Below are 15,078 nucleotides of genomic sequence, written 5' to 3'. Positions count from 1 at the left end.
GTAAGTACAGACAATACAAAGTTTATTCACTGTTTCCCAGATCCCTGCAGCTGCAGGAATGTGTTTGACACCCTCCTTCCCCCAGTCACTCTTTGTTGCCCAGCAAGGGAAGGACAGTCTGGTCCCAGCTCTGCTCCCAGCGCAGCTGCTGGGACACTCGCAGGGTCTCTCGGAAGCTGGGAAGTTTCCCTTCCAGGCTAGGGAAATCCAAGAAAAGCATCTGTAATTTAAAAAGCAAAACCACAGAAAAATAACTATCATGTTCCATTTCAAGCTCATTCCAGCCTCCCCACTGTTAACCCTCAACTACAGCTGCAGTTCTGGGGTGTGGGCCAATGAAGAGAGAACAAGGACAGAATTTGAAATGCTTTTTCCAGCTTCGAGTCCTCATTTAAACAGAAGTGAGGCAAACAATGCTCACCAGGCCAGGTAGTGCCTTGTGAGAATGCTCACATAGTGGCACCTCTGGGGTTATTTCTGGGGGGACAGAAATCAGTCAGAGCCTTTACCTTCAGCTGTTTTGCAAGTTCCTGCGAGTCCCTGAATATCAGACCGTTCTCATTGTGCTTCACCAGTTCATGTAAACTGAAAAAAAGCCACAGAAGGAGAACTGAGGCAGAAAGCAGTGAGTGGGACATTTACACTGTTGCCCAGTGACATCCAAGGGACCAAACCAGGGTATCTGTGTCATTATCCCCCACAGTTAAACAGGAGTTAAACAGGCAGTTTTAAACAGTTAAAGACTTCTCCTTTCTATGTCAGACTAAATCTACCACAACTGTACCAAAGGGCCCTCATTCTGTCTTTGTGCCACTCATCTGGACATCCATTAAAAACCAGAGCAATGATCTACTTTAAAACTAGATTTTTTTTTTTTCCACAAGGAAAATCTGTACATGGTCCATCGTGAAATCTTCACAGGAGTTTTATCTTCTTTTATAAAGCTACTGTTTTCCCAAAGGACCATAAATTCCAATAATGCCCATGCCTACACTCAGCCTTTCACTGAACAGGTATATCTATGCAGAAGAAAGATTTTTTAAAATTAAATATATGGAAACAATGGAATACAGGGATTTTTAAAGGGAAGTGCTTGCATTAAATGCTCCCAATTTTGTAGAAACTAGCATTAACTTTTAAACTTAAACCAACCTTGATTTCTATCTTACTTAATTTTAAAACTGGCAAAATGCAGCAATCTCACTGAATTCCTGCAGTAGCTGCTGAACTCTGGCTTTGTAAGAATATTGTTTTATGTGATTGCCTTGAGCTGTAGGAGAAGAAGCTCTTACCATTCAAAATGTATTGCACACACAGGTAAACAGCAGCCAAACATATCGACCACCTTCATGGGCAAATCCAAACCACTGGAGGATTTGTGGAGACACACCCCCAGGTCTGCTGAGCCTGAAATCCAACACAACACAGTCTGCACTCTGAAAGCAGCTCCTCTGTCCTCCTGCAAACCTTCCTTTTTGTGCTGCTTTGGATGGTGCAAGTGAAACTGTCAACTACCCAGACACAATTTCAAGCAATCAGGGAAAAAAATAAAGCACACGTGTTCTGGGATTCAAAATTAGTTATGTTTTAGAAAAATAGTGAGTGCATGTTAAATTAAAGGGGATTTTGAAGTTTTATGTCTCTTAAAATAGCCTTTCTGCTTCTTAATCTGCTAAAAATGGGTAAGTAAAGGAAAATCCCATCAGTATACACTGTGACCTCACTAGTGACCTCTCCCAGCTGAAGTCAGCTCAAACAGAGGAATTATAGTGTGATTTTACAGACATTATGTTTATTATTCTAAAAGAACCAAATAAACAGTGTTTTACAGCCACATAAATTGTCAGGCTCTAACCCTGCAAAATGAAGATCACATTGAATATGAATTTTATAACTCTATTGCTCTGACTTTATGCTGTTGTAATGAAGATGCTGAGGGAATAACATTCCAATGACATCTTTATTTAGAATTTCAGCTACTTTTGGTTGCTCAGCCAACCATTTTTTCATTTCATTTACTAGAGTGACCCTGAAAATAATTTAGAACATGCACAGGCATCTGTATTTCAGCACAGCTGGAAGAAAAAAAGAGTGCAAAAACAGGCTGAAACAGCACAGCTACTTCTTGGGAAATCCGGGAAAAGCCAGCCAGAGGAATTCAGCAGCTTTGCTGGAATGAGTCAAATCCATGAATATCCTGTCACTAACCAGCAACATTCCTGACTATATTCTCCCAGCCTGCATCAGCCCCCTGCAACTGTGCTGAGTTGTTTCCCACACATCCTGCAGCCTTTTCCATCACCCACTATTTACCAAGCAGAAGAGGGTAATCCTCAGCCTCCAGCCACGGCGTACAGATCTGGATGTGCCTAAAGTGCAGGTTTTGGATCAGTCCATTGTAATAATCTTTTAGAGGTCCTTTTCCTGTGTGAAAAAACAGGAAAAAAAAAATGTTTTATCAAAATGACTGAGAAGAGTGTGGTCTGTGAAATACAAGCTCCTGTTGGATCAGGTGCACAAACATGATACAACACTTGTGCTACCCTAAAAAGACATGAAAAATCTTAAGTTCCCTTGAAAGCAACGTGCACACGGACTTCTCTTACTCAGTATTTCAATTAGTTTCCCATCAATGCAGAGTCATGGAGTTTTTAAGGTTGGAAAAGCCCTCTCAATCAGTGCTCCCCAGCACTGCCAGGGCCAACACTGACCCACACCCTGAATGCCACACCCACAGGGCTTTCAATTCCCCCAGGGATGGGGACACCACTGCCCTGGGCAGCTGTGCCTCTGCCTGACCCCCCTTTCCATGAAGGAATTCTCCCAATATCCAGTCTAAACCTCCCCTGGCACAGCTTAAGGCTGCTTCCCCTGACGCTGCTTTTGCAGCATCATCTCAACATTGACCTTAAACTGTTTTTCGTGCAGAGCTGGAGCAGACAGGGAGGTTCTTCAAGGATGTGCCATAACTGGTGGATGGTGCAATAACTCAGCTATAAATCACTGTCCTGATAACCAACACCAAGGCAACAGTCCCTCCTCTCTCCCACCAGCAAAGAAGAGTCAGCAGAGAACAAAAGTAACAACTAAACCTTCTGAAGAATTGTAACACCAACATTCTCACCTGTTATCACACACACTAAAGCTGGAAGCTCGGCTCCCTCCTCGATAAACCTCTCGTAATCTGGAGAAGGTAAAACACTGGTCAGAGCTGACAAAGCTCAGGGTGCTTGGCTGAAGAGTGACAGTGCATTAATTATTGAGCTTCCCACTACAAGCAATTTTCTTACAAGCGTGCATGAGTAACACAGCAGTAACTCCAGCAATGTTAACATTTACAGACTTCTCCAGAAATAAATCAGGCTGTTTATGCATGAAGCATTTCTTCAACTGCTCCCCAGTCAGTTGCTTCAATAGATCAATTTAAAATTGCAGCTGCAAAGTCTACAAGATAAGACAAAGCATTCCCTCCCTTCCCATTAGCAGATACCTGTGGAGAGTAGATGTAATAACTCAGAAAATAAAACTGCAGTTTAGGAGCCAGTGAGAGATTTAACTCTTCCTGACAACTCCTCTAATTGAATTCAGATGTTGCACTGCTGTATTTCAATTACTAATCTGAAATTAGTGCTAATTAATCAAATACAACTGCATTTTCACCTGAATATAGAAGCATTGCTCTTTAGCAAAACCCTTCTTAAGTGCCCACACCAAGACCTCTTTGAAAGAGTGAGATCAATTCCTTCATACCAACCTTCTAAAGCTCTTAAAAGAACTGAGAAGTCTTCATCCTCTGAAAGAGAAGGCTTTATTAGTAACATTCGTATTTCTACCACTTTTAATTTTTGACTTTAAATAACAATTGAGATTTTCCTCACCTTCACCTACACAATTTAAACACATACCATGTACTCAAAGGTTAAGTACATAGTCTGTACTTAAAGGTTACTATTTACTAAAATGTGCCATTAAAAATCCCCTAGTTTATTTTCAGAAATAAAAGTCCATAACTATACACAGTGTTTATTTATTTCCCTTGTTGGCAACATGACAGACAAACCAGCTACAAATACTGTACATCTTTGAAGCTATCAAGTTAAAATTTTCTAGTTTCTGAAAATGAGAATTAAGTGTAAAAACTGCCCTGATTATTCAAAGACAAAGACAATCCTGCCCCTGGTCACTGGCAATGGATTTGTTTCCAGTCTCTCATACAGAGGGAAAATATGTACATAATTATGTAATAAACATCATCAGAAATCGTGGAATCACAAATTGGTTTGGGTTGGATGGGACCTTAAAGCTCAGCTCATCCCAGCCCCCTGCCATGGCAGAGACACCTTCAGGGTGCAGGGTGCTCAGTAAGGAGTAAATATTTGAGTTTCTTCATCTGTTTTACACCACCATGCAAGACTGTATGTCTACAATGCAAGCTAAAAAAAAAAAAAAAACCCAAACAAATAGGAAACCTCTTTTAATCATTCTTAAAGATGAGCTCTATAATTAAAATACAACTTCAAAAAAATCATTCCTTTGTAGTATTATTCAAGTTACACAACATTTAGTTGCATCATACACACCTTGTGTTCAATTCTCCCAGGAAAACAAAGGACAAACATAACTTCAAGTGTGAGAAAGTACAAACAGCCCTATTTGACATGGAAAATACAAGTGATTCCCAACCTGTCCAGCTGGTGCTGCTGATGAGAAGGGCTGGCCGGCCCCTGGGCTTCACCACGCTCCCGCTGCTGCCATCCCTCTCCGTGAAGGCCGATCTGTCGGCGCTGGGACTGACAGCTCTGTACTATGGAAACAACTTCCTGAGCAGAGCTGCACACAGCCAGCAGCAGCAGGGAGCACTCTGCTTAACTGGCACCAATTTCCACACATTTGGCTTCAGATTTGCTGCTCAACTTGTCTAGAAACAGAATCGCTACATGACAGAATTCCAGGACAGGGCAGGCAATTTTCCCCTCTCTCCTGCTGCTACAGGCACAATTCCACTTTCCAACCAAATGTTTTCCTTCACAGGCTGAGCAGAGTCAGCCTCCCTTTCCACAGTCTGTCTCACGCTTACCACAGCATGGAGGCCAACAGCACATTTATTCAACTAAACTCAGAACCTACACATTCTGAGTTGGGCATTTCCAAAAAACCCCACCATGCACATGAAATCATGTGGATTTCACTTCTTTTGCACGCCTTAGTTTGGTGAAGTCAGCTCCCTGGTACATCTGCTGCAGGTGACATCCTGCACTGCCAGGGGGAAGTGTTTAACCCTTGGATCAAGATCCTGAAGGCTCTTTACAGTAATTAAGGAAGGGATGCTATTAAGGAAGCACCCAAGCACTGCAGTGTGGGTCAGTGGGAAGCAGACCTGCAGAGCTCCACCCCAGACACTCATGACAGATTGCCTCAGTGCTTATGCCAACTTCTTTAGAAACAAAACACTTCTTCTACTTCTGTTACCACAGCTCAATCATCTCACTTCTTCTGGCCTCTCCTAGTGACAACTAAGGCACCTCAGTGCCCCCTGTGCCTGCTGGGGGTCAGAATACTCCACACAAGTATTTTGGTGACTTAAGCCAACTTAACTCCATGTGCCCTGGTTAAGGACTGCAGGGCAGCTGCACTTGCACATACCGTGGTTTGAAGGGCTCATAGTCCTTGGCAAGTTTCATGAACAAGTTGTGTTGGAGGTCTAAAGGTGTTTCCTTAAAATAAGATGCTGGTTTGTCATACAAAGTTACAGCCCTGGCAGGAAAGAAACGTGCAGCTTAAATAAGATACAGAGGTAACAACATGCACATGGTACAGTGGCAGGCTGAAACAATGTAATCAGAGAAAAATTAACTAAATCAATACAGCAAAGTAATTCATTTTTTGACTCTTCCTGTATTCTGGAAGTTTGCTGGAACACACCAAGGTGGGCACAAGTAACAAAGAACCCCTTTCCTGTGTGCTTATTCTAGGGGTGAAATGCACCTGTAAAAACTGCAGACATCACTGTCCTGATTTTCAGACTTACTCCATTACTGCCCCTGAGCAACTCTGATCTTGAAGCCCTCAAGATAAGCTGGCAGGCCAGAGGAATTGCTCAAATCCCAGTGATACCTGTCCCTCTCTGGCTCCACAGGCAACCTGCAGCAAACTTCCATGGCTCCTGGACTGCCACCTCAGTCAGTGGGGTGTTAGTTTAGAAGGATGATGAAGATTCCTGAATGCCCACACTACACTGGCCCATCACAAAACTGAGCTGATGTGTTTCAGTGGTGATGGATGAGCTCAGGAGAGCTGCTTTTGTAAGATCCCTCTGAATCCTCAGGGATCTGTTCTTTCATTTACTTAGCACACACACACTAAATGGAGGCACATGACTTACTTTATCCTGAAATTCACCCAGAGATCTTTCTTCATGGCATCAGTGACACACAGGTTATAGTCAGACAAGCGCCCAAAAAGCTTTTCATACCTGACAAAAATGGAATATTGGTCAGAAACCACAGGCAGGCAATTGCAGCAACTCTTCCCAGTGCCCATGCTTGATGAAAGCCAAACAAAACCCAAAGAAACCCAATTACCCCCAGAACTGAAATTTGACTGGCAATTTTTGATGGACTCCTACTCTCCAAAGCCTTTAAAGCCTTTAATTACACATAAACCAATTATATTCAGCAAGGAGCTGTTCAAATAAGAGCTGGAGTGTAAAGCAGCATTAGAGAATAAAAACCCAGGACATATAAAGAAATTCCAATAACAAGATCAACATTTGCATAGGTAGGTAAAAGCAACCTGCCCAATTCCTGCAACCCCCTCCCACGTGTTCAACAAAGCAGCTGCAGAACAGAAACCAGTTTCACACAGCAAAGCCCAGAAACCCCTCCCTGTGCCAATTATATCCTCCCCACTGACCTCCATTCTGAATTCACCAAGGCACATCATTTATAAAGAGCAGGAATGACTGCACAAACCATTTTGCAATCAGGACCAGTGGGTGGCTCCTCCCGTGACTCAGGCTCATGATGGTGTACCCATAGTTGTGCCAATCAATGATGAGTTTGCTCCCCCACCACAGCCCTGCCACCCAGGCAACAGCTATACTGGGTAAGCCTGGGGGGTTCTGCTCAAAAACAAAACCAAAATAGCATCAGGCTGTGACCAAGTGACAAACACAAAGCAACTACCAGAAACAAAAAACCAAATGGAAGTTCCATCACCTCAAAGGAGCTTCATGAACAGAGACTGTTTGTATTCACTTATGAACACTGGCAGGTACTTCAAATTTAACCCTGGATCAAGATCAAAATTCTCCTCCAGTAAACACACCAACATTTCCAGTAAGATTTATTCTTTACTGCTACCCATGGCAATGAAGTTTGAAAGCCCAACTAATGGGAAGGGAAAACTTGTTAACAGACTAATAAGAGTTCAGAGCCAAAAAATACCTGGATACAGGTTTACACCACTGATGAGGCCAGCTCAGCTCTGAAACAATTAGAACAATGTCTGAAATGGCTAAAACCACCCTGTATTATAGCACCATTTATTTGTACTGAAATTAGTCCCACACAAAACATACCTGAAGAAGAATATAGGATGGCTGATCTATCCTCAGCAATGTGTACAGTAACTGCACTGACTGCACAAGCACCTTCAGGACATACTGAAAAAGCTTTGGCCCCACTGCAAAGTAACAGAAAAACAGGTATGAGTATTACAGCTCTCCCCACAGAAATGTGAACATCAGAACCAGCCAGCTCCGCAGGGACAGGGTCAGAATAGCATGAAAATGGACACACTTTACCAATGACCTGGGTAAGTGATTGAGTGCACCCTCAGCAGGTTTGGAGATGGCACCAAGCTGGGTGAGAGTGTCAATGTGCTTGAGGGTAGGAAGGCTCTGCAGAGGGATCTGGACAGGCTGGATGGAAAGGGGCTCAGCCTGGAGAAAAGGAGGCTCAGGGGGGACCTTGTGGCTCTGCACAACTCCTGACAGGAGGGGACAGCCAGGGGGGTCGGGCTCTGCTCCCAGGGAGTGGGAACGGCCCCAGGCTGTGCCAGGAGAGGTTTAGGCTGGATATTGGAAACCTTTCTTCGCAGAAAGGGTGGTCAGGCAGTGGCACAGCTGCACAGGGCAGTGATGGGGTCCCCATCCCTGGAGGGATTTAAAAGTGGATATGGCACTTGGGGACATGGGTCAGAGGTGGCCTTGGCAGTGCTGGGGGAATGGTTGAACTCAATGTTCTTAGAGGGCTTTTCCAACCTTTGTGATTTTATGACCACTGTAAAGCTAAGTAAACATTTCCTCATCCCCACAAGTTCTCATTCTGTATTTTGCATGGAAAGAAATCCTACACTCGTGGAATGGGTTTGGCTGGAAGGGACCTTAAGGCTCATCCCATTCCACCCCCTGCCATGGCAGGAACACATTCCACTGTCCCAGGCTGCTCCAAGCCCCTCAAGCCTGGCCTTGGGCACTGCCAGGGATCCAGGGGCAGCCACAGCTGCTCTGGGCAACAGGGCCAAACACAAGGTGGGGGAGAAAGGTAGAACGAAAATCATTTCCACATTTCACTGTGCACGCGAACAGCACCAGTGTACCGGCAGGTGTTTAACTCCAGCGGCTCCTGTTTAAAGGCAGATAAGGTGCGGAGCTGTGCGTGCGGCGGGGCCGGACCCGCACGCGCTGCGGGCTCTTTATGGTCCCCGGTTCCCGCCGTTCCTCGGCTCCCCGGCCCGGCCCGGTCCGCACGCACCTCGCAGCCCGCTCAGCTCCGCCACGGGCACCAGCCGGATGTTCTGGCAGCGCAGCACGTCCCGGTGCGGCCGGGTCTCTGCGGGGGGAGAGCGCGGTCAGCGGCGCGGCCGCCCCGCCCGGCCCCGCGGCCCCGGCGGCCCCTCACTCACGGAGGTAGCCCAGCAGCGCGACCTCGCGCCCGTGCCGGGCCAGCGCCAACGCGTGGTACTGCATCCGCGGGCTGCGGCCCAGGTCCCCCAGCACGGCCACGCACACCCGGCCCGCGCCGCCCGCCCGCCGCCTTCGCCGCCACAACAGCAGGAACAGCAGAGCCGCCGCCGCCGCGCCCGTCCCCACCGCCCACAGCCCCGGCCACGGCGCCGCTGCCGCCATCTTTGAGCGCCGCAAGGCGGGAAAGGCGCGTCCCGCGCGCCCCCTGGCGGCGCGGAGGTGCCGCGCTCTGAGGGGACCCCGGGCAGGCCGCGGGACTGGCAATTACCGAGAGAATGATTAATTAATTACAGCATAGAGGGGCCTTAATTAATCACAGCGGCACTGGACATTCGTCCGCAGTGTGGGATTTCCGGGTAAATTTTACAGTATCTCTAAATCAGGTGTGATTTCAGCGCAGCCCCATTACCATCCAATGCGTGTGCTTTTCCTTAGTTTGAATTCAGTTAAATTCTAGCTAGATCTTCTCTGGATCTGAGTTAGTACTCCACATATTTCTGTGCTATCCCTCACTTTGTTGTCGCAATCCCTGATCCTACTAGGTACTAAAGCCTTTCAACACCTGCATCCCTCTGGTTTCTCATGTGCACCTAATAAACAATTTCCATCTATTTTCAGCTTGCTGATCCCTGTTTTCTGGTGGAATTACAGAACAAACAGAAGCCTGCCGACAGAAACATTTGCCACGTTACCTTGGCGCCATGGAAGTGACTGAAGACCACATTGAAAGAATCATTAAGTTGTACAAAAGTTTAAAACTAAGTCAGTTGTACTGGTCAAGAAGCCAAGAGGATTGTCACAGAATGCAGAGAACAAATGGTATTTCTTCACTACAAACAGGGATAAAGGCACAAATGAAAGATGTTGGTGACCAGGGACAAGACCCAAAGGAATGGCTGGAGCTGTGCCAGGGCAGGTTTAGGTTGGATATCAGGAAAGGTTCCTCCCCCAGAGGGTGCTGGGCACTGCCCAGGTTCCCCAGGGAATGGGCACAGCCCCGAGGCTGCCAGAGCTCCAGGAGTGCTTGGACAGCGCTGCCAGGGATGCCCAGGGTGGGATTGCTGGGGTGTCTGTGGAGGGCCAGGAGCTGGACTGGACGATCCCTGTGAGACTCTTCCCAACCAGGAAATGTCACAATTCCACGATTGTCTCTGCAGATCCTTGTGGCTCCCCATCCAGTGTTTCTTTGCCCCCTTTGACAAAGGCAGGTGCCAGATGTTGCATTTCCAGTGCAACTCTCCATATTGCCAAACAGCACTAGGTGGTAACAATGAAGCCATTGTTCCCTTTTAAAACATATAACTAATTACAAGTATGGGCAGACTGGTTCCACAAAAAATAAAGCCTGGAATGTTTGCTCAAAGATTCTGCTCAGAATGCATGTTTTTCTACTGACAAAGCATGGAATCAGAGAATCTTCTGAGTGGGAAGGGACCCACAGGGATCACCCAGTCCAGCTCCTGGCCCTGCACAGACACCCCAACAATCCCACCCTGGGCATCCCTGGCAGCCCTGTCCAAGCGCTCCTGGAGCTCTGGCAGCCTCGGGGCTGTGCCCATTCCCTGGGGATCCAAGGCTTCCTCAAGAAAAGCCCCACATCCCACCCTGCTATTACACACACAGACCTGTGGCAGACACACACACTCATCCCAACCTGTGGGAGGCCTGATCTTGTGGGAATCCCTCGTTTCAGTCCCTCCTATCTCACCTGACAGCTCCTTGCTGCGTACCACTTCTATGCAAAATGCAAATTGCTTTTCTGTTTACTTCCTTGAGTAAAGTGCAGATATCCTGGCTGCAATGGAATGAAGGACTGCTGGATTCTTGCAGGCTATCAGGCATAACACCCCAAATCCATACAGCTGTATTTTCTGGCAGGTTATCAAAGTACTTAACATTACAAGTGTTTCAGCTTTAGGGATGTGGTGACTTTTAGTTTATGAAGGTAGAGTTGCAATAAAAGTCCTTTTGACCTATGCAATCCTCAGAGCACTTAGCTGGAGAAAAATAAATAAGGTGCAGTCATCTCTTCTGGCTGAGGCTCTGAGAACAGGGATACACTTGAGAGAAATGCATTTTCAGAGACTGCTGATCTCTGCCTAGAGAATTTTTCATATGTATTGAATAGCAGTTCTGTTTTACAAAAGCTTTTTCCTGTCTCTTCTTCCTGACCATTTCAGAAAGTTTGGAAAAGCTGTTTGCACTTACCCTAGAAACAGCCTGTTTAGCTCCATCCCAGTCCTCCTGCCCTCGATGGATTGCTATGAGTGCAATAAACAGAGACAGACCAGCCAAAATCCCTCTCACAAATGGAACTTCCCTCATCCCAGAAGTCTCTAATTCAAAGGTCTCAAGCAAATCTCATGACAGCCTGCTGCTACCCTGGTTACTCTTATAGCCACATGATATATGTAGCTGAAGCTTTTAAAACCCACTTATTTTTTCTTTTTTTTTTTTTTTTTTAAATTTGTACTGAAAAAATAACATGGAATATCCCAGTAACAAGTATTTGCACCAATCACACCTGCACTGCAGGGTACTCCAAAGGGATCTGAGCACTGGCACCATGCTATATCATGAGGAATAAATTATGGCCATTTTTAACAGCAAGGCAATTTGCTTCTTGTGTTTGTTCTCTTTTTGCTCCATTTCTAAAGCACAACCCCTGCCACAGTGGAGATGAAAGGAGCTGGCTGCAGAATAGCCTCAATTTGGAAGCTATTCCAGGTGGCCTGAAATGCCACTGCAGGTGGCCCAGCACTGAGCCCAGGGCCGCTGGGACACCCCGGGCTTTGCCTTGGAGATGAAAAGCCTGTGCTGTGTGAAGGGAGGACTGGCCCTAGTGTTCCTCTAGCAATCCCCATGGTCTGAAATACTAAATTAATGTTATTGTTTAGTACCTGCACCTGCTTTACCTCATCTAATGTCAGCTGTTTCCCATAAACTTTTCACCAGGCCTTCCAACCTTCCTGTCGGAAGGGAAAATGGCACAGGATCACAGAATCAATGAAGAGTTTGGATTGCAAAGGACCTTAAAGATCGTCTCATTCCAACCCATTGCACAAAAAGACACTTTTTAATGCTCCTTTCTCCTCAAGAACTCCAAACTCTGCACCCTTCTTGCAGTTGCTGCCTTTTAACCTCACCAGCTGCTTTTTATCTGCTTTATTCATTTTCTACTCACCCAAAAAATCCATGAGGAAGGAGTGAAGGTAAAAGAGGTGACCTAGGAAATTTTTACATAACTTCCCAAAGACAGTTTTCCCTGAATGGTTTGTATTGGCTTAGACAGCTTTTCAGGCAGGTACAGGTTTAGGTTATAGAAATACATTTTTTATTCCTCCCAGGGCATAGAAGAGGAAGAAGGGAGATAATCAGGAAAAGCAAAGCCAGTGTGGTTATCAGCCATATAGCTGATAACCAGAGGGAAATTCAAATTAGCAAAAGTTTTTTTTTCACAACACAAAATTTTCAAATTGCAGGAAAAGGATAAAATACTTCCTAATTGCAGTCATGCCCAAATTTTCAGAGCTGAACTGAACTTGAGGCTCAAGACAGAAGAACAGCTGCCTTATATTCCAATATATAATTGGAATTAGTATTAGATCTAGACATCAGTATGCACACTTTTCTCATGATATTCACTCTGATAACAGAAAGAAACATCCACTGGCTGACCTCCACTGGGTGGATAAAACAGAGATATTCTCACTTAGAGCCTGACTTAGACTAAGGCTTCAGCTAGGGCTGGGGTTGTGTCTTCATACCAAAGCTCAGTGTGGTCACAAGGTGTTTTCCCAGCCCGTGCACACACATGTACTTTAGACCCTGCATTTTGGGGACATGAATGCGGTTGTGACACAACCTGGAATGGAGACTGGTTATCTTTAACAACAGGTAGTTATCTCAATTAGTGGGGAAATCATGTGTCACTGCAAAACAAACACTGGAATTCTGGCAGTGCCACCCTTTCCTCTGAGCAATTCTGGAAAAACAAGTCACTTGTACTCCACTTAATATTAATTAGGTAGAAGGAGCTGCTTTAGAGAGGAAAGTAAACTGAAAAGCAAAGGCACTATATGGAAAGGAGAGACTATTCCTTTTTCAAATACTGCTTTGTTTTTCATTCCAGTTTGGAAGAGGTTTGTGCTCCCTGTGGATTTCCAAAGGTGACTTTTGGCCCGTGGATCCTCCACTGCATGTTGTGATTCCAGGCTCTCATGTAAGCCATGGAAAAGACCGGGTGAGTTTGGGAACTGGGTGGAAGCCTCCCAGTGGAACCCTTAATGCATGAAGATCTCTGTGAGAAGGTGAAGCTGTTTGAGTAAAAGACCAAGCACAAACTTGAGTGCTCTACTCATGCTTTATGTAGAGCTGAGTTTAGACCATGAAAACCCCCTTTAGGCCACCCTGGAGTTCCACTTGACAGCTTGTTTCCAGCTGGAAACACAAGCAGGACATCTGCAGTTCTCCATGGCTGAATAAAACTGGAGGCATAATAACCCATTAGCTAAGATCTTTTAATGCACTGGCTTGTCCTAAGGGAGTTTTCTGGTTAATTTGTGATATGAAACTCTTTTTTCCCACCTGCAAGACACCTGAGACAGCAGAACATTTATTTACCCGAAACAGGTGTGCTTATCCTGGGAAAGCTGAGGAATAATCCACTGGCTATGGAAACACTGGGCTCTTCTCCTGCAGTACAGTGTCAAGGTTGTGGCTCCACAGCCCTGGTGCCCAGAGCACAGGGTGGTTCCTGTCCTTCCTTGTACCACCTCATTTATGGAACCAAGGCCCGAACAGAGCTGGGGAGGGATGTTGACAATGTGCTAAGACAAGGGGAACGCTGTGAGTCCAAGGCTCCCCATCCCCTCCAGAAGGGAATGTGGCCTGTGGAGAACCTGCTCCATGTCTGAGGTGGGCAGAGCCACTGCTGCAAGTGGCCCACAGGCTGAGAGTGGAGGAATTTGTCTCCTTGAATACCTCAGTCCTCGAATACCTTAGTAAAGAGTTTTGCTACTATGGGCAAACACGGACATAATTACTGCTCGTTGAGTAAACCAAGCTGCTGCCTGCCCTCTCTCTGAGCAGGCTGAGTGTCACTATCACCCCATTAAATTCCACTCCAGCAATATAAACACTGATAAAAAATGTGTTGATAGGCCAAGGGAAATGGCTTCCCACTGCCAGAGGGCAGGGATGGATGGGATATTGGGAAGGAATTGTTCCCTGGCAGGGTGGGCAGGCCCTGGCACAGGGTGCCCAGAGCAGCTGTGGCTGCCCCTGGATCCCTGGCAGTGTCCAGGGCCAGGTTGGACTTTGGGGCTTGGAGCAGCCTGGGACAGTGGAAGGTGTCCCTGCCATGGCAGGGGTGGGATGGGATGAGCTTCAAGGTCCCTTCTAGCACAAAACATTCCATGATTCTGTAAGTTAGATTCAGGATAACCCAGAGCTGCCTCAATGTACCACCATTCCCTCAGTGTAGCTATTTTTCCCCTCTGGAAAACAGACACAGTCTTAATCCTCTGAGAGGGGGTGATGGATCTGGAGTGGCTGTGAGGGCCGTAGGTGCTGTGCTGTCCGTGACACCCGAGTGTCAGAGGCGCTGTGGAGAAAGAGCCGGACCCTCGGAGCCCGGTTCCGGCCCGTGTCCCGGTGGGAGCAGTCCCGGTGGGAGCTGTCCCGGTGGGAGCTGTCCCGGTTCCGGCCCGTGTCCCGGTGGGAGCTGTCCCGGTCCCGGCCCGTGTCCCAGTGGGAGCTGTCCCGGTTCCGGCCCGTGTCCCGGTGGGAGCTGTCCCGGTCCCGGCCCGTGTCCCAGTGGGAGCTGTCCCGGTTCCGGCCCGTGTCCCGGTGGGAGCAGTCCCGGTGGGAGCTGTCCCGGTGGGAGCTGTCCCGGTTCCGGCCCGTGTCCCGGTGGGAGCTGTCCCGGTCCCGGCCCGTGTCCCAGTGGGAGCTGTCCCGGTTCCGGCCCGTGTCCCGGTGGGAGCTGTCCCGGTCCCGGCCCGTGTCCCGGTGGGAGCTGTCCCGGTCCCGGCCCGTGTCCCGGTGGGAGCTGTCCCGGTCCCGGCCCGTGTCCCGGTGGGAGCTGTCCCGGTCCCGGCCCGTGTCCC

General features: G+C 47.2%; 1 protein-coding gene across 1 annotated transcript; it reads right to left on the bottom strand.

Annotated features, from left to right (window-relative positions):
- Positions 1–25: 25 nt before the first annotated feature.
- Positions 26–9,113, bottom strand: ALG1 (ALG1 chitobiosyldiphosphodolichol beta-mannosyltransferase). The gene is made up of 13 exons (XM_041462379.1): positions 8,908–9,113; positions 8,757–8,834; positions 7,580–7,683; positions 6,972–7,120; positions 6,383–6,472; positions 5,644–5,754; positions 4,684–4,799; positions 3,755–3,793; positions 3,125–3,184; positions 2,314–2,424; positions 1,293–1,407; positions 510–585; positions 26–220 (listed from the first exon to the last, which is right to left on the bottom strand). The coding sequence occupies exons 1-13, from the start codon at positions 8,969–8,971 to the stop codon at positions 86–88; spliced, it is 1,248 nt and encodes a 415-aa protein (XP_041318313.1). The 5' UTR covers positions 8,972–9,113; the 3' UTR covers positions 26–85.
- Positions 9,114–15,078: the final 5,965 nt, after the last annotated feature.

The sequence above is a fragment of the Pyrgilauda ruficollis genome, unplaced genomic scaffold (genome assembly GCF_017590135.1).
Source record: "Pyrgilauda ruficollis isolate IOZ18807 unplaced genomic scaffold, ASM1759013v1 scaffold16, whole genome shotgun sequence".
NCBI lineage: Eukaryota > Metazoa > Chordata > Aves > Passeriformes > Passeridae > Pyrgilauda > Pyrgilauda ruficollis.
The sequence above is the reverse complement of the archived record's forward strand: the minus strand, read 5'-3'. Positions and strand labels throughout refer to the sequence as shown.

What these genes read in the sequence shown, in the direction of transcription:
- ALG1 (XM_041462379.1), bottom strand. Translation starts at nt 8,971, where the DNA reads ATGCAGTACCACGCGTTGGCGCTGGCCCGGCACGGGCGCGAGGTCGCG. An exon ending in CGCGCTGCTGGGCTACCTCC is followed by an intron (nt 8,835 to 8,907) that starts GTGAGTGAGGGG and finishes CTCCCCCCGCAG; the next exon opens with AGACCCGGCCGCACCGGGAC. An exon ending in TATGAGCCCTTCAAACCACG is followed by an intron (nt 4,800 to 5,643) that starts GTATGTGCAAGT and finishes TCCATAGTACAG; the next exon opens with AGCTGTCAGTCCCAGCGCCG.